This window comes from Notamacropus eugenii, chromosome 1 (assembly GCF_028372415.1).
Source record: "Notamacropus eugenii isolate mMacEug1 chromosome 1, mMacEug1.pri_v2, whole genome shotgun sequence".
Classification (NCBI taxonomy): Eukaryota; Metazoa; Chordata; class Mammalia; order Diprotodontia; family Macropodidae; genus Notamacropus; species Notamacropus eugenii.
The window spans coordinates 348,505,597-348,524,511 of record NC_092872.1 but is presented as its reverse complement, the minus strand read 5'-3'; the positions used below and the strand labels follow the sequence as shown (position 1 = coordinate 348,524,511).

Below are 18,915 nucleotides of genomic sequence, written 5' to 3'. Positions count from 1 at the left end.
TTACAAATATTGAACACTTTTTAAATAGTCCTTCACAAAGCCCTGAGAGGTTGACAAAACAGGGATTAATTTAAAGATAAGAAAACTGAAGCACAAAGAAGAAATGACTAGTTAATGGGTTACACATTGACAGTGGTAGAAATGAGAATAAAATTCAGGAGAAAGAAAAATTTTTTTCCCATCAGTAGAACATGGGCTTTCCCTAGCCATCCAGGTATCCTCATGTGATCCCTCCTGTGAGCAAGCACACACATTTATGACATAGGTTGCCAAGACTGGGATTAAACCGAGCAGGAGTCAGTGAAAAGTGACTAACCAGCAGTCCTGGCTTTGCATCTCCATTGCAACTATGTTCTAACCATGAAGTCACCTCAGGGGTTAGGTGGTATGGCATAGAAGAAAGAGCTCAGGATTTGAAAATAGAAGACCTGGATTTAAATCTTGATTCAGTCACTAATTAGCTGTGTGACCTCAAGTAAGTCTTTTCCTTGGTTTCTCCATCTGTAAAATGGGGAAAATAGTCTTTGATCAAATGAGACAGTTGATGCAAAGTCCTTTGTAAGGTCCATCCATTCTACAGATACTTGTTGATCTTAGCATCTATGCAAGTTCCTAGGTACAAACTTTGTTTGGTTTGTGTTGGAGAAGTTACTGTGGGAAGTGACTTCTTTCTGTGCTAGTTGTTTACACTGAGCCCGTACCCAGGTTTCTGAACAGAATTCAGGTCATTTATATCCCTTGGCAGAGGAAGGAATTTTTATTTTGGACATGAATGTGTAGTTGATGGACCTAGGTTCAAATCCAGGTTCTGCTATTTTTACTACTGCCTGTGTGCTCCTCTCTGGGACTCAGTTTCCACATCGATAAAATAAGAGTGTTGGACTGGTTGGTCTCCGAGGGTCCATTCAGCTCTGTCTTTCTGTGATTGGATGAGATGATCTTTGCAGTCTCTTGCAGCTGGAAATCCTGTAATCCTGTGGCCACGATGGGGAAGAATGGGAGACCGTGCCAGGGAAGGCAGGATTGGTGGAAGGAAATGGGAAAGTTTTGGTTGACAAAGAGAAATATGGAATCTCAGATATTATTGTAGCCTTCAAGTATTTTATCCAGGCGTAAGATACTTTAGACTTGTGTTTCTTGGTTTCAGAGGACCAGACAAGGAGTAATGGGAGAAAAGTATACAAGGAGACAAGTTTTTGACTTGATGTTGGGAAAGACTTGCGGTTAGGGTCAGTTCATAATTAATGGGCTGTGTTGGGAAGTAGGTTGTGGGAGATTATGAGGAAGTTGGATGGCCGTTGGTCAGCGATGTGGTAGGAGGGATTCTTTGCTAGTTCTGGGTTGAATTTGATGACCTTTGTGGCCATTTCCAACTCCTAAAATTCTGGGAGCTACAAATTTTCTCCTCCTGTCTGGGAAAATATCTAAACAAACTGCGGGCTTTCATGTACTTCATTCAGTGTGGCAGTCAGCCACAAGAGGGCACCCCTTGCCCTTGTCTTGCTACTTACTGTGCTTTTGCCACTAACCTCTTTGCCAGTCGCTCGCTGATCTCTCCTGGCTGGCTACACCTTAGGGGCTCCCAGCAGGCAAAACTCTATGAATAAATAGATTTTGAGGAAATATTATTAGACGTTGAGGCCTCAGCAGCCAGAACAGAGCTCTCAGGCTGATCTATTCTGGCCATCTCTTCCCCTCCAGTTAAGTCCATTCATGGCCAATTAATATCCTACCCTAGAATGTCATCTCTTGTCTTTCCTTTGCTATTCCTGGCACCCTGCACAGATCTCCCCTTCTTTCTCCAAATCATGGAATTTGAGAGTTGGAAAATATTTCAGTGGCCATCTAGAGCAGCTCATACATGAAAGGAATCCCATCTATAAGCTGCCTGACATCTGCTTCAAAACTTCCAAGGAGGAGGGACTTTCCACTTCTGTTCTACTTTTGGAACTTTATCTTGTTAGGAAGTTTTTCTTGGCAGAGCCTAGATTTGTCTCTTTGTGATTTCTACCCATTATTCCTGGTCCTGCTCAGGGGGGTCAGATGGAACAAGTCTAGTTCCTCCTCCACAAGCCAATAGTTTCAGATACTTAAAGCTATCCTGTCCCTTACTGAACCTTTCCAAGCTAAACATCCTCAGTTCCTTCAACAAACTCTCATATGATGAACTTGAAGTTCTGGACTGGACTCCTGGCTTCCCTCCTCAGAGAGCTCTCCAGCTTAGCAAAGCCTTTCTGAAACTGTGATGCCCAGAACTGAACAAAATATGCTCCAGATTCAGAGTACAGAGAGACTGTCATTCCTCTGTTCCTATGCTGCTCTTAATGCAGGCCAAGAGCATGCTAGCCTTTTTCAGCTGCTGTATCCCATGGCTGTATTATTGAGCTTGCAGGCCAGTAAAATCCTTTAATCTTTTTCAGGACAATTGCTAGCTAGCCATGCCTCCTCATCTTATAATTATAGTTTTGTTTGTTTGGGGTTTTTTTGTATTTAAATGCAAAACTTTTTATTCTAACTAGTGCCTCGGGGATAATCCTTTTGGATCCTGACTCTCTCATCCCCTGTGTCAGCTACCTCTGCTAGCTTTATTTCAACCAAGACTAGGAAGACTCACTGTTTCTTTTCCTGGGGAAGAGTCAGAGTTTTCTTATCACATGTAGTCTCTGAAGCTGTCACTTGAATTTTTAAAATAAATTTATTAATTTATTTTTAGTTCTCAACTTTCATTTCCAAAGATTTTAAATTTTCTCTACCTTTCTTCCTTCCCCCCTCCCCAAGGAGGGGGGATATAGGCTCTACATATACATTCATATTAAACATATTTTCACATTAGTCGTGTTATATAGAAGAATTAGAATAAATGGGAGAAACTACAAAAAAGAGCAAATATTATGCTTTGATTTGCCTTCAGACTCCATATTTCTTTGTCTGGACGTGGATGGCATTTACTTTCATGAGTCTTTTGGAGTTATTTTAGGTCCTTGCATGACTGAAAGGAGCTATATCTATCACAGTTAGTCATCGCACAATGTATGTATACAAGGGCCTCCTGGTTCTGCGCACTTCACTTTGCATTAGTTCATTGTCTTTCCAGGTTTTTCTGAATCTATCCTGCTCATCATTTCTTATAGCACAATGGTATTCTATTACGTTCATATGCTACAACTTGTTCAGCCATTCCCCAGTAGATGGGCACCCCCTCAATTTCTAATTCTTTGCCAACACAAAAAGAGCTGCTATAAATCTTTTTGTACAAATAAGTCCTTTACCCTTTCTTCGATCTCTTTGGGATACAGACCTCATAGTGGTATTGCTGGGTCAAAGGGTATGCCCAGTTTCATAGCCCTTTGGGCATAGTTCCAAATCGCTCAAGGAAGTTACATTCTAATAAGGTATGACAACACATAAAGAAAAGTACAACTTGCAAATCAGATGGAAAGGCTCCATGATCTTTAGGGTGCAGCAGCAAAGCAGATGGCAATAATTCTTCTTTTGTGTCATTCCGCTTATAAAACCATATCTATTTCTGATGTTGAGCCACTTGGCAATGTCAGTGACTTTGGTGGTGGGAACTGCCTTTTCTGAGTCTATGGTAATTCTAGTATGTAAGGGCTGCATCATCTGCAGAAGTTACCAGATCTCTTCTCCACAGGGGCTGCTCCCCTGGATGATGGCTTCAGGAGCTAGATTGGAGGCAGGATAGTGGTTGGGGGTAGGGTGGGACTCTGCTGTCCTTGGAGTGACTGAAGAATCAGTGATCCTGAGGATTTACCACCAGGGAAGATGACCATGGGGACCAAGCAACTTCAAGATAGTGATCGTAGACAACAGCCATGGCGAAGGGGAGGCAGTGACTATGGTGGACAAAAACTACGGGGTGGTGATTTGTAGAGGGTTGGCTTTGCCATGTTGTTTTGACTGAGGTTATCTTTCTCCCCTCCCTTGTTTCCCCACCAGAGGTACTATGAACAGTATTTTGGCTTTGTAATCATCCACGGCACAGACACCATGGCCTTTGCCTCCTCCATGCTCTCCTTCATTCTAAGGAACCTTCAGAAAACTGTCATCTTCACAGGTGCTCAGGTAACCAGCCCTAGACCTTGCTTAGGACAGAGGGGAGCAAGGGAGGGAAAGGGCTGCTCTAGCCACCTTTGCCTGGCCTGGACCTGGTGTAAAATGTTACTCTTTCCACTGCCTGCAGTGATAGTGTCATCCTAGTGCCTCTAGCAGGCTATAGAGACACTCACTGGGCCTCCTGTCCAATCTTTCTACAGTGACCATAGGGAGTGACTCAGGGTGGTAGTGACAGGGAGTGATCACAGGGAATGATAACTGAGGTGGGAAAAGGGCAATGCCAGTTATACAGAGGAGGAAGTGAAGAGGTGCCATTCTTCAACTCCATCTCCATCTCTCTTTTCTAGGTCCCTATCCACACTCTTTGGAATGATGGCCGGGAGAACCTGCTTGGTGGCCTGCTCATGGCTGGACAGTATGTGATTCCAGAGGTATGGACTTCTTTTCACTTGATTATGCTGGAAATTTGCTTGCACTTGTGAAAGGAGTCATATCAAGCTTTACCCTGCCTGGTCTCAACTGAGTCACTGAGCCATCAAGTATACATAGGATTACATATCAGAATAAATATTATTACAGCAACTGGGTTGTGATACAGATAAGAGTGTTGGACTTATCCTGCTTTGGACTCTTGTTATAGCATGACCTTGGGCAAGTCACTTGACTTATGTCAGCCTCAGCTTCCTCATCTGTAAAATGGGGATAATAATAATATATTTAATTATAATGCTATATATTATTATATATTGTATTATATATTATATATAATGGCATATATAAAATAATAATATGTCATGAGGATATTGTGAGTGTCCAACGAAATGACATGCAAAGTACTTTGCACGTTTTAAAACTATATAAATGCTAGCAATTATTATTATTGATAGAAGTGACAACAGCTGACATTTCTTTGTAGTATTTTAAGTACAGGGAAATACAATGGAACAAACTTTAGTTTGGGTTTGGAGTCAGAGGACCTGGGTTTAAAAAATAAAATTCCTCTTGCAAAGTTTTCTACTAAGATACTTGACAACTCTGAGGTCCTCTCAACATCTTTAGTTTTATAGATGGAAAAACTGAGGTCTGGGGAAGGAAATGACTTGTCCAATGTTACCCAAGTAGGAGATGACAAAGCAATCTTCTTTCCACTATATATTGCTGTTTTAGGCAAGCAGACCCTCTTAGTGGGCAGCAAGTGATCCTCCTCCCAGCAGGTTCCTTTTTCCAGAGCCTCCCTTCACTCTTTCTCATTGTCTTTTAATAAAACAGTTCACAGAATCCAATGATGTTGAAGACAGCTCTGATCTCAGAACTGGGCAGTGGGGTACCGTAGAAAGAGTGGGATATGGAATTGGAGGGCCTGGGTTCAGGTCCCAGCTCTGAGACTTGGTACCTATGTAACCTAGGATTAGTTACTTAATCTCACCAGGCCTCAGTTTCCTCCTCTGTAAAATAAGAAGTTTGGACTGCTAGATTATCTCTAAGATCCTTTTCAGGCCTGAAGACTATAAAAGGAAGAGGTTGGACAAACTGATTTCAAGATCTTTTCTACTTCTAAAATCTAGGATACTTTTGTTGAGGGGCTGTCTTTTTTTAACATTGAATTTTTATTTTGTTTTTTTTTCTCAGTTATATGTAAAGACAACTTTTTAACATTTTTTAAAAACAATTTTGAGTTCCAAATTCTCTCCCTCCCCTCATTCCTTCCCACTTCCTTGAGAAGGCAAGCAATTTGATATAGATTACACATGTGCAGTCATGCCAATATTTCCATATTGGTCATGTTGTAAAATAAAACGTGGACAATGACTTCCACCATCATAATAAAGAAAGTTAAAATATGGTTCAACCTGCATTTAGACACTATCAGTTCTTTCTCTAGAGGAGGATAACATTTTTCATCATGAGTCCTTCAGCATTGTGTTAGATCATTGTATTGCTAAGAATAGCTAAGTCATTCACAGTTGGTCATTACACAGTATGGCTGTTACTGTGTATAATGTTCTCCTGGTTCTGCTCACTTCTCTTCGCATCAGGTCATGTAAGTCTTTCCAGGTTTTTCTGAAAGCATCTTGCTCCATAGTATTCCATTACAATCATATACTACAATTTGTCAATCACTCCTCAGTTGATGGGCATTGAGGATGTTCTCTGTCTTGCCCACACTCTGTCTCTCCCATGATCAACAGGAGTTTAGGTCCCCTGGGTCCCCCTCCCCCTGCACCTCCTGAGTTTGCATTGTGCTCCTATTTCTCTGGCAGGTCTGCCTCTTCTTTCAAAACCAGCTATACCGGGGGAACCGGGTAACAAAGGTGGATTCTCAAAGGTTTGCAGCCTTCTGCTCACCCAACCTGCCTCCACTTGCCACTGTTGGTGCTGATATCACAGGTGAGAAAGTAGAATATAGAGGGAAAGCTGTGTCCTTGCCCACAGGTCCCATACCTAAGGACTGATGAGAAACTGCATAACTTCCCCATTCATCCTGTGCTCCTTTGGACAATGGAAGGAAGAGCCTTGGTCTCCTCAAGACTGTAGAATTGAGAACTGGAAATGATCATGAAATGAGGTCATGTAGTTCATTCCCCTCGGGAAAGAGGTCCAGATATGTGAAACTACTTGTTTAAAGTAGCACGGACAGTAAGTGTTAATATGGGAGCACGATCAAAACCAGGTCTCTTAGCTTCTTTTTCAGTATCTTTTCCTTTGCTCCATACTGCCTCTATTAACCAATTTTCTCTCATAACCAGACTCAGACCTAGAGGGAGCAGTTACTCCCTCCTTGAGAATATTCCTTGAGAAGACAGTGGAGGAGAAGGAAATGCTATTTATCACATCAGAGCCTGAATCCAGTTTTGTATGTGGCTTAGGAGCATTTGCTTTTGTGTTTGGAGGACTCAGAGGCTTATTTAGGGTGAATCAATGAATTTCAGAACCTTAGACTAGGGAGGTAATTTGGGCAGAAATCTCTTTTACTCTGCCCCAGTCCATGGTCATCCAACATCTAGTAACAGGAGCTGCTAACTGAGGCAGCCCATTCTTCTGGACAGACATGATGTTTAGGAATCCCTGGATGGGTGGTAAAAAGGAATGTGCACTAGATCTGAGTTATGAAATCTGAGTTATGAGACCTGGGTTTGAATCTCAGCTCTAAGTCTTAGCAGCTGTGTGACTGTGCAAATCACTCTACCTGAGTCTCAGCTTCCCAATTATAAAGTGGGGGTTGTACTACCTGCCTTACGGGATGATTAGGAAGAAAACACTTTAATCTTTTTCTAAAAATTTATTTATTTTTAGTTTTCAACATTTACTTCTATAAGATTTTGAGTTCTAAATATTCTCCCCTTCCCTCCACTCTCCTTTCCCCAAGATGGCATGCAAACTGATATAGATTATACATGTACATTTATATTAAAATATATTATCACATTAATCATGTTGTAAAGAAGAATTAAAGGAATTAAAGAATTAAAGGAAAAACCACAAGAAAGAAGAAACAAAAAAAGAGAGAAAATAGTCTGCTTCGATCTGCATTCAGATTCCATAGTTCTTTTCTCTCGATGTAGATGGCATTTTTCATCATGAGTCTTTTCAAAGTGTTTTAGATCCTTGCCTTGCTGAGAAGAGCTAAGTCCATCAAAGTTAGTCATTGTACTATGTGAAAGCACTTTAATCTTAAAGACCTATAGAAATATGGGATATTATAGTTAAGAAATTTTATCTTGTAGAACTGAAGCCTGACTGCAAATCCCCACCCCCACCCCTACCCCTACTCCTTGCCCCTCTTCCTTCTGCCTCCTGGACTGAAGAAATTTTTTAAAATTAGAATTGGAAGGGCCCTTGAGTCATTTAGTCTAATCTGGGAGCCCTGGGCCTAAGGTCAGGAAGATTTGAGGTCAAATGTGACCTTAGACATTTACTAGGCATATGATTCTGGGCAGGTCACTTTATTTTCTGTTTACCTCAGTTTCCTTAACTATAAAATGGGAATAACAGCGTCTACCTCTCATGGTTTTTGTGAAGATCAAATGAGACAATATTTGTAAAGTGCACAGTGCCCTGTATATAATAGGTTCTTAATAAATGATTTTCTTTCCTTCCTAATCTGTTGCTGAGAAGCAATCTTCTCCAATAAGTAGTTAGCCAGTCTTTGCTTGAAGATCTTCAGTGACAGGACATTTGGACCATTGGAAAACACATAGCTTAGGCAGTCATGATTCTTGTGCTACTGTTAAGTCCCTTGACACAAGCGAAGATACTCATCTAGCTTGTGCTTCAGTTTCCCCACCTGAGAAAGGTGTTACCGCCCTGAGTCAAGCGTTTGGTCCTTCCAGTGAGGATATCATTGCTAACAGTGACCCAGTGGCTATCATCCTAGAAGAGGGATGAGAGAGAGAGACTGGATCTGAGATTTCATTGCTATAGGAAATATGAAGGTAAGGAAACTCCCTCTCTAATGTAGATTGACACTTTCTTTGCACTTTGGTGAGGTATGAAACAAAATATATCAAGGGTCAAAGGAAAGATCAAGCCCAAATCCTCTAGGAAAGTTTGAAAAAAGGAGAAATTATTTTCAGCTGGGGGAATCAGGGTGGGCTCCTCCGAGGAGGTGGCCTATGACCCTGGCCTTGGAAGAAGTGAAGTATTTCAGTAGAGGGACACATATATGGTAGCCTGCACACGTATATGGTAGCAGGATGCAGTTGGGGAACAATGAGTTTGCTTGGAACAAAGACTATGGGAAGGGGAATGAAAAGGAAGGTTGAAAATGTAGCTGGAGCCAGATTGTGTTGGGCCTTAGACACCAATTGACTATGAGAAATTTCTAGAACAGCTGGGTTGAATTTTCTAGAAGGTTCATTTATGCCCTTTACCAGCTTTTCTCTCTTTACCCTTTTCTGTCTTTCCTCTCTTCCCTTTCCCAACTTGGAAGAGGTTGGTAGCCTATGCCTGGCACACAGGAGGTGCTTAATAAATGATTATTTCCTCATTGGAAGGGGAGGACTCAAGAGTGAGGACAGCATCTGACTCTGGGACTAAGTTATTCCTTGGGATGAATTGCAGATTCAAAACAAAAGTCCCAGCATCCGATGCCTTCCCCTTCCCCCCACTCTCAACTGAGCTCTGGTCTTAATGCTTTGTCTTGTTTCCTTCATCTTTGTACAACCCAACAATTGTCACTCATTGTACCTGAGTCATAGATTCCAGAGAGTCTATGGGACTTTGGACAAGTTCCTTCCCCTCTTTGGGTCTTAGTTTACCCATCAGAGAAATGAAGATTTGACTAGGTCAGGGGGACTTAACCCTTTTTATGTCCTGGATCCCTCTGGCGATCTGGTGAAGTCCATGGACCCCTTCTCAGAACAATGTTTTTGAATGCGTAAGATAAAATGCATAGGATTATAAAAGAAAAGAATTTTATGAAATATAGTTATCTATTCATCTGTCAACAAGTTTCCAGGCCCCAGGTTAAGAATCTGGACTAGAGGGTCTCTGATGTTCTGGAATTCAGCCATAGGGATCCTTTATTCTTGTTTTTCAGACAGAGAAACAGCCCTGGAGATGATTCACCTAATGAGTCAAGGACAGAGTCAGGACTAGAAAGTCTAGGTCTCCTGACTTTTAATTCCAAGCTCTTTTTTTTAATGCCATATTCATTACTCGAGTTGTTGGGATGCAGATTTACAGGTCATCAAGGTTTGGAGTCAGAAGTATATTTTTTGGTTTGGTACCCATACTTAGCCCCACCTGTGGACGTGGGATTTGTTCTGGTGCTTCTATGGTCAAGGAAGGCGTCCTCTTTTTTGGGCTGTCTGGGCGTATCCTCCTCTGACTGTGGCCTGAACAGCGCCCTCCCATGGTCCACCCACTTGGCAAAGGATCTTTAGCATTACTCCCTGTGCCAGCCCAGTTTGAGAAATCCCTTGACTCTCTGATGATTTGTATGGCTTATATGACAAACAAGACTTGGGAGGTGACTTTGTTGCATGGAGGAGAAAAGGGAAGGGAAGGGAGGAAGAATTTATCAATTACCTACTATGTGCCAAGCAGTCTATTAAGAGCTTTGTAACTTCTCAATTATCTAGTCTCAATTACCTAGCTTGAGGGAAGCTAGGTGGTTCAGTGGATAGAATGTCAAGCCTGGAGTCAGGAAGCTTTGAGTCCAAATCCAGCCTCAGACACTTACTAGCTGTGTGACTCTGGACAAGTCACTTAACCCTATTTACCTCAGTTTCCTCATATGTAAAATGGGCTGGAGAAGGAAATGACAAACCACTCCAGTATTTTTGCCAAGAAAGCCCCAAATGGGGTCATGAAGAGTCTGACATGACTGAAATGACTGAACAACCAAGGTTAACCCTTTGTGTGTGTGGTTCCTCTTCAGTTCAGTTCAGTCAATATTTACTCTCTATCTGTGGTATGACCAGTTTGTCCCTGGCTAGACTACATGGGAGGCCAAAGTAATAGATTGTCACAGCTGGACGAGGACTCAGATTGCTGAGGCCAACCCTTAGAGGCAATGTGACTATGTAGAAAAAGGACTGAGTCTGTAATTAAAGGACCTGAGTTCAACCTCTGCTGTCTTTGTCTGGAGCAAATTATATAACTGCTCTGGGTTTCTTAATCTGTCCGATGAAGCAGTTGAACTAGATAAAACCTCTAAGATTCCCTCTAAGTCTATAATATCTCCTGATTTTACAGTCAGGGAAACTGAGTCCCAGAAAGAGGAGAGCAGATCACTGGGCCTGGAGTCAGGAAGACCTGAGTTCAAATGCAGCCTCTGATGCTAGCTATGTTACCTTTAGGAAGTAATGTGACTTCTCTATTTGTCTCAGTTTCATTAACTGTAAAATAGAGATGCCATCTACCTCCCAAGGTAGTTGTGAGAATCAAGAGGTGATATTTTTAAAGTGCTTAGCACATTGTAGGCACTATATAGTTTCTATTTTTTGGTTGATTTGTCATGTCTGACTCTTCATGACTCCATTTGGGGTTTTCTTGATAAAGCTACTGGAGTGGTTTACCATTTCCTTCTCCAGATCATTTTACAGATGAGGAAACTGAGACAAACAGGGGTAAGTGACTTGCTCAGGGTCACACAGCTTACTACTAGCTGTGTCTGAATGAGTATCTGAGGTCACATTTAAACTCAGATCCTCCTGATTCCAGGCTTGGCACTCTATCCACTACACCACCTAGATGCCTTATATAACTATGAGCTATGGTTATTGTTATTTCCCAAAGTCACAGAGCAAGTTATTGGCAGAGCCAATAGTGAAATGAAGCTCTCTGAAACAGACATGGGATAAAACATCTGTGTTCATTGGGCAAGGTCTGAAAATTGCAACTCTTTCTCTACCCACTCAAACTCAGTGACAATTTTGCCTTTTAAAAGAGTAATTCACTTGGGTTAATGAACTGTCTGACTAGTTCTAAATATTTTTTCCAGGTTCAAATTGGAAAGATGATTTCCACTGCCATGTGCTGAAATCTGTGGAGGGTGTTCAAAATGTTTGCATTTATAAAAAGTCATAGCACCCAGGGTCCCTTGAAGTCCTCTCCCCCCACTTTCGATAGGCAGCTATCAATTTTCCCTCTCCTTACTTCCATTTTGGCCTCTGCTTGTTTGTCCAGCACTCTTTTCACTGTGCTGAACACACCTTGCCCTTGGGGTGCTCCCAGCCTAGAGGGGACTGGAGACAGAGGAAGAGCAGACCTGGGCCCTGCCCTCAGGAGCTGACGTATCTACCACATGATCCTGGCCGCATCTCCATCTGGAGATGTTATTTCAGGGTCCTTCCAGGAACAATGAGAAGGAACAAGTGCATCTGAAAATACTTTCCAAATTCTAAAGCTCTTTACAGATGTAAGAGATACTTAAACACACAACAGGGGTGACAGGAAGTTATATCAAGAAGAACTCAGAATGGGATGGGGTAGAAACTAGGGTGTGGAGTTTAGAACTGGGAAGGTCCGTATCAAGCTCATCTAGCCCTGATTAATTTGTAGAAGAAACTGGGGCTTGAGAAGCTCTAATGGTCCCCCCTGCCACTTGCATCCAGGCTAAAATAGAGTCCTTCACTTGGCTCCTCAAGCCCATCCCAATCTTGTTCTAGCCAGTTAACTCTCCTTCAGAAACTCCACTTCCGTCCTGACCAGTCTATCTGTCCTTCCTTAAACAGGACACTCTGGGCCCTGTACTGTTGTACAGGCATTCCCCATGACTGGAATTTACTCCCTCTTCATCTCTGCCTCTGGGTGTAATCCCAAGCTTCCTTCAAGGCTCCGCTCAGTTGGACCCTCCTACATAAAGCCCATCCCAGTTGCCTTCAATTGCAAGTATCCTCACCCCTAGAAATTACTTTGCCTGTATTTTCAGTTTGCTTTTCTGTGTATCTATTGTTTCCTTCCATAAAATGTAAGCTCTTTGAGGGCAGAGATGGTCTCATTTTTACATTTGTATCTCTAGTACCTAACATAGTGTGGTGCTTACTTAATAAATGGATCCAGGGATCAAGAGCCTTAGGACTGTTCCTCCTAGGTGTGCTCATGTGCTTTCTTTTTCCTCCTTTTGGAATAGGCATCCAAGGACTTAGGTGTCTATGTCCCTGAGATGGGTCTGTTTCTGTGTCTGGTAGACCCTCAGTTTAGTGTAGTAGCAAGATCACTGGAACTGAATGAAGAAGTAAATGAATGAATGAAGAGATGGTTGAGGGTTATACAACAAATTAGTGGCAGAACTGATAATAAATCAGTTTTCCTGACTCTCTCTTGGCAATTGAGTGCAGGGAATGGAACTGGAAGAATGGGTAGGAAATGGATAGATAGAGAGACAGACAGATAGATGATATTGGCTAGCATTTATATTGTGCTTATCTCATTTGATCTTTGCAATAACCTTAGGAGGTAGATGATATTATTATTCCTGTTTAATAGATGAGGAAACTGATGCTGAAATAAGTTAAGTGAGTTGTCCTAGGTAGTAAGTATCTTGAGTTAGGATTCAAACTCAAGTCCTCCTGACTCCAGGTCCAAGGCTCTATCCACTGTACCACACAGCTACCTAATTATTTATTTATTAAGCACTTACTATGTGCTATAGTAAGTGCTGGGGATACAATTAGAAACAAGTAAGACAGTCCCTGTCTACACATAAAGGGAAGCTAGAGATAGGGAGCATGTGGCAGTATGGAAGACTAGACCCAGGAGTGATAAGACAAAAGCTAAACTGTCTGACTTGAGGGACCCTAGACAGAGTCCAAGTCACCAAGTCACCAGTGGGGAGGTGATGGTGCAAGTAGAGATAGCATGGTGTAGATCAATCCAGGAAAACAACAGTAACTATAATACTATTAATAATTATAGCAGTTCTTTAGGGGATCCATTATCTCAGAGGTGTGGGGTACCTTTTCATTCTTTGATGCAGGTTACAATCCATCTACATGCTTGTTGACTGACTGACTGATCTACATGTCATGCTCTCTCTTGTGGATATCTTCCTGCAAATCCCCCTGAGAGGATCTGCCCAATGTATTGCAAATCTTTCTCTAGTCCCTTGACATCCATCCTGGATGCAGTGTAGCACTCAGGCTGGCCTTCCATCACTATTTGGCTCTGCTATGTCACCAGTCTCTCCTCTGTTTTTGATCCTACAGATGCTTCATTATGCCAGTAAGATAACTAACTTGCATTCCTATTACACTGTAAGATTTACAAAGACCTTTACCCCTTAACACCCCTGTGACATAGGCAATGCAGGTGCTAATTTCTGTATTATCAGTGAGAATCTTAGTGGACTTTAGAGACCATCTAGTCCAAAACGCTGATTTTACAGAAGTGAAAACTGAGGCTACAAAGGGGAAAGAGACAAACCCCAAATCACATAGCTAGTAAATCTTGTACATGAGATTTGAACCCAGGGCTTTTGACCCAAAGTCTTCAGGCCCTGTAAAATCATTGTCAAGAACAGTTTACATATGGATAAGAAAGCTCTGTCAAATTATCTGGTCTAACTCCCTCATTTTCAAGAGGGGGAAACTGGGACCCTGCTTTAAAAGAAGGGAAGAAATTTGCCAAAGGTCACAAGGCAGTAAGTAGCACAGTTCATAGGAAATAGAGTTGGAGGAAGTTTAGAGTTCACCCAGCCCAATCCCTTCCTTTTACAGAAGAGGAAACTAACCTTAGGGGGTCTTCCCCTCAACGGGGATAGTTGATGAGGTAGAAAATAGCTCTTAAAACATTGTGTGGATAATACTGACTTTGTGTATCTGCCTACCTTTGTCCCAAGAGAACCCAAGAAAGGCAAGATGCGAAGGAGGCGCTTCCCAGCCTCAGTCACCCTGGGGAGAGATGAGTCACAATCTTATCTGGTGTTCAGGGTGGCACTTCCTGGTGGCCCCACTGCCCACTGGCAGAGTGTGGAGGAGTTTGCTGTGTGAATCATGAGCCCTCTGCTAGCTTCCACCTGTCCAAGTCCCAACAGGCTGCAAGAATCAGGCGGTACCAAGCCATCAGTGAATAATTGGGTGAATGAGTTATTGCAAGGGAGGAGACAACATGGTGTGGTAGAAAGAACACTGAATTCAGAGTTGGGGAGACCCTGACCCTGATTTTTTCTCTCACTTGCTCTGTGACATTAGGCAAATCACTTCCCATTTTTCAGTCTCAGTTTCTCCCATTTGTAAAATGAGGCATGACAGGAATGAACTTGGACAGGGGTGTCAAACTTAAATAGAAATGGCGGCCACTATCTCATAATAAGAAACATTGTAGATCACGTTGATTTAGTTTTAAAATGCGTGTTAGTTTATGTTTTGTGGTATTTTTACTTGTTTTGTTAAATATTTCCTAATTCTGTTTTAATCTGCTTTGGGCTGTACTCAGGAATATTGTAAGCCCTATACTGGACACCTCTGAACTAGAGGATCTCCAAGCATCTTCCAGTGCTTGGATTCCAGAACCTTGGAAAATGGAGTTGGAGGGACAAGAAGAGATTGCCCATCTTTTGCCCAGATCTTGGCCATCCCCTCCACCCTCTTCCACATTGTGCTCTGATTGTGTTCATTGACTTTGAGTCTCTAGAAGCCAGACTGGACTTTCTACCTGTGCCTCCCACTTCCCCAGGTTTTTGTGAGGAAAGTAAGTGCCTTATAAACCTTAAAGGATTGTGGAATATGAATCAATGGGATGATGATGATGATGATGATAATGATGGCTATTATTACTCCAGTCTTCATACCCCTTCAGCATTTGCTGTCTTGAACCTTTTTTAGCACCCAAGTATGGTTTGGTTTGTATCATTTCCTGTTGGTTTATGCATTTGTCTTATTCCATCTACGAGGCCTTAAGTTCCATGAGAGGAAGGACCTTGTTGGATTTATCTTTGGTTTTATTTTTCTTTCTAGATCTGTATTCTCCATTACCTCTCTTCCTCCCCTTCCCCCCTCTCTTTACCAGTCATCATCTAGTTTTCAGGATCAGGATTGGAGCAAAGAGAGACCATCTAGCAATTAACAAAAGAAGCTTTACTTGTTATGTTTTTTGTTGTTGTGTTTATCCTTAGTTCTTGAGGAAGACCATGATATCAAGATGATGACATGACTTGCGGTTGACTTTGATTTGAGTGAGGGAGGGCTATGCAAGGTCACCAACCTCACTTTCTTCTCCAGAGTCATCTGGGTCCAGTGACCTGATATTCATCAGGATGACTGGAGATAGCCCAGGATGCAGTGGGAGACCCTGGTTATTTTAGGCTAAGGTCTTATTAGATTTTCACTTTGAGTGAGATACACCCATTCAATGAATAGGCTTCTTTGAGTAGTTACTCAAGGTATGGCCTCTTTAACAAAAAAAAAATCAGACTGGGAGGGGAAGACCCTCAAGATTCCTGGGTAAAAGAGAAACAATTATTATTTAGTATTTGGTATTTACAGACCCTGGAAGGTATATTTATCAAGGACATACAGGGTTGGTTCAGCTGACCAGAGCTTCTTTGCCTTTGTCATTCATGTTAATGTGCTGGTCAAGCCTGAGGGAGGAGCTTCTGCCTCTTGACTCATTGACTTTTGTATATAGGACACTGTGGAGTTATGTCAACAGTTTAGCCTCATGGGTCAATTAAGTAAATATCTTTTAATGAAAAACTAGCCTAGCCTGTGTGACTCAGATGTTGCTCCTACAATATCCCTAATACCTCATGTTCAGTAAAGGATAGTAGGCTTCCAGAAATTATAATGTCAGTTGAGTGTAAGCTCTGACAGCCCCTCCCAAGCTAGGAAGGACTTGAGTGCAGACCCAGTGAAAGACTGTTTCATCTATTCAGGCACAAACTGACCTTAGCTAAGTGCCAAAAGTCTCATTAGTAGAGGATTAATTTTCAGTTGATAGATTTTTTTCCCTGACAATTTTTTTTGTTGTTGAGTCATTTCAATGGTACCCAACTCTTTGTGACCCCATTTGAGGTTTTCTTGGCAAAGATACTGGAGTGGTTTGCCATTTAATTCTTCAGCTAATTTTATAGATGAGGAAACTGAGGCAAATAGGGTTAAGTGACTTGCCCAAGATCATCTAGCTAGTAAGTTTATCTGAGGCTGGATTAGAACTCAAGAAGAGTCTTCCCAACTTCAGTCCCAATGTTCTCTTGGTTGTACCACTTAGCTGCCCATTTTGGGCAATAACAAAAAGAAATCATCTTAGATCTCTAAGAGACTTCAGAGGTCATGTGCGAATTCTCCATTTTACCAATGAGGAAACTGAGACCAGGGAATTTTAATGACTTGCTCAAGGCAACAAGGGTAGTATCAGAGGCAGAATTTGAACTCAGGTCCATTGACTCAAGAGCCAGTTGGTTTTTTTGTTCATTTGTTTTTATGTATTATAATTGCCATCCATTGAGGAATGAATGGATAATTCTTTAGAAGTAGAGGCAGTGGAAATAGAATTGTGTTTGGGGTCAGAGGACCTGAGGGCGCTACTTTGAAGGTGACCATGAAATCCTCCTCTGTCTCTACATCTGTGATTTCCCTCTGTACCAAGTGCAAGACCTTGCTTGTACTGGCCACTGGGGAAATATTTGTATATTAATTGACTGTGACTAGCTCAAGGTCATAAAGCTAACCAGTCACAGAAGGCCCATCACCTGACTGCACGTGAGACCTTGAGAAAACCCAGATGCCTTTTGGTGCCCAGATGACAAAACTGCTAGGGATTTCTCTGACTGGGCAGAGAGCCTAAAAGGAACTAGCAGCTTTCTGTGTCACTGTATTTTTTGGCTGTGCTGATGTTTGATTTCATCGATGAAGGGAACTCCAGTGTGATGACTCCTCCCACCAAGGCAGATCGGCCACTCATCTGTAATTTAGAGTCTAAGAGATTTGCCTAGGCAAGTGAGTGGTTTCCAGGGTCACACAGTACATGCTGGAGGCAAAATCTGAATGTGAGTTTTCTTGACTCCCAGGCTGGCTGTCTATACACATTGCCCCTTTTTCATAGTTAGAGAAAATAGAGAGGACTAAAATAATGCAGGACTTAGTGGCAGAAGAGAATAGAAGGGGCACATTGTCTCAGGAAGGTTTCACTGTCCCATGGATACTTACTGAGTACAGCTGTCTTTAGGGCCACTAACCTTTCTTGGGTCTTCCACTGATGCTGGGGTAATTAAAGAAGACACAGAGTAACAGTCCTGCTGATGGGTTCTTGGAGAACCAGCTTATGCTTCAGGTTGTGAAGAGACTGATTGGATGTGAGGAGAGAATGGGGAAGGGGAGGTTTGTGCTCATGGCTGGGCTTCATGGCCCCATCATTGGAACCCTCATCATTGTCTTTCCTATGACTGTCTCTGTGTTCTCCTGGTTTTTCTCCTTCTGAGAATGGCATTGGAGGAATTGTGGTATTGATGTCTCTGTGGTGTGTGTGTTTCTATGTCTGGTGGAGGCATCCTAGTATAGTTGGAACTGAAAATCAGAAGACTTGGGTTTGAATCTTACTGTCTGCTTTACTGGAGGGAATTTCCTCACGCTATTGAAATCCAAAGTCTGGATAGAAAAAAAAGGATGTCAGATTTGGAATAGACTAAAGATTTGCTTAGAACTTGATTCAGAAGCAGCTAGGTGGTGCAGTGGATAGAGAGTTGGGTCTGGAGTCAGGAAGGCTGGAGTTCAAATCCACACTTACTAGCTGTGTGACCTCGGGCAAGTCACTTAATCTCTGTTTGCCTTAATCTGCTGGAGAGGAGATGGCAAACCCCTCCAGAATCTTTGCCAAGAAAACCCCATGGACAGCATTGGCATTTTATGGTTCCCTGGGACACAAAGAGTTAAGACATGACTAATAACAAAGGCTTGCTAGAAATGGAATAGTGGAGAAGTCAGTTTCTCTCTCTGGACCTCAGTTTCTTCATCTGTAAAATGAGGAGACTGGACTAACTAGTTAATCTCTAAGTCTCTTGTAGCCCTAATATTCTGTGCTAGTTTTCTCTGCTGCCCTGGAGCAGTTCCTTTGGCATGGCAGGGATCCATGCATGTGTATGTATCACATGTATCACCTCACAAGGAGGGATGGCCAGAGCCTCTGCACTCTGGAATTCTGTTCTCTGGGGCCCTTCTTTCCATGTAGGAATGGTCGTCAAGCTTCCCTGATACTTTGTGGTTTCTGTTGTTTCCTGGGATTTTATTAGGTACCATATGTGCTAGGTGGGAAAGACAGAATGATGGAGTGGATAGAGAGCTGACCTCTGAACTGGGATCCCTTGGGTGTAGGGCTTGCTTTTGGCACATATTTGCTATATTGGCTGGGCATCTTATTTATCCATAACAGTAGCATTTGCATAGTGCTTTAAATATTTTT

The 18,915-nt window shown here is 42.2% G+C and overlaps 1 protein-coding gene across 3 annotated transcripts in view; it reads left to right on the top strand.

Moving 5' to 3' along the window:
* The window catches only part of ASPG (asparaginase), a 121,085-nt gene that overhangs the window by 27,405 nt on the left and 74,765 nt on the right, over positions 1 to 18,915 (top strand). For 2 of the 3 annotated variants that reach the window (XM_072630071.1, XM_072630070.1), the window contains exons 4-6: positions 3,958 to 4,083; positions 4,422 to 4,505; positions 6,336 to 6,462. In XM_072630071.1, the coding sequence (XP_072486172.1) occupies positions 3,958 to 4,083; positions 4,422 to 4,505; positions 6,336 to 6,462 (337 nt within the window). Of the gene's footprint in view, positions 1 to 3,397; positions 3,593 to 3,957; positions 4,084 to 4,421; positions 4,506 to 6,335; positions 6,463 to 18,915 lie in introns of those variants that run through there. The other variant, XM_072630072.1, reaches the window with a different exon arrangement.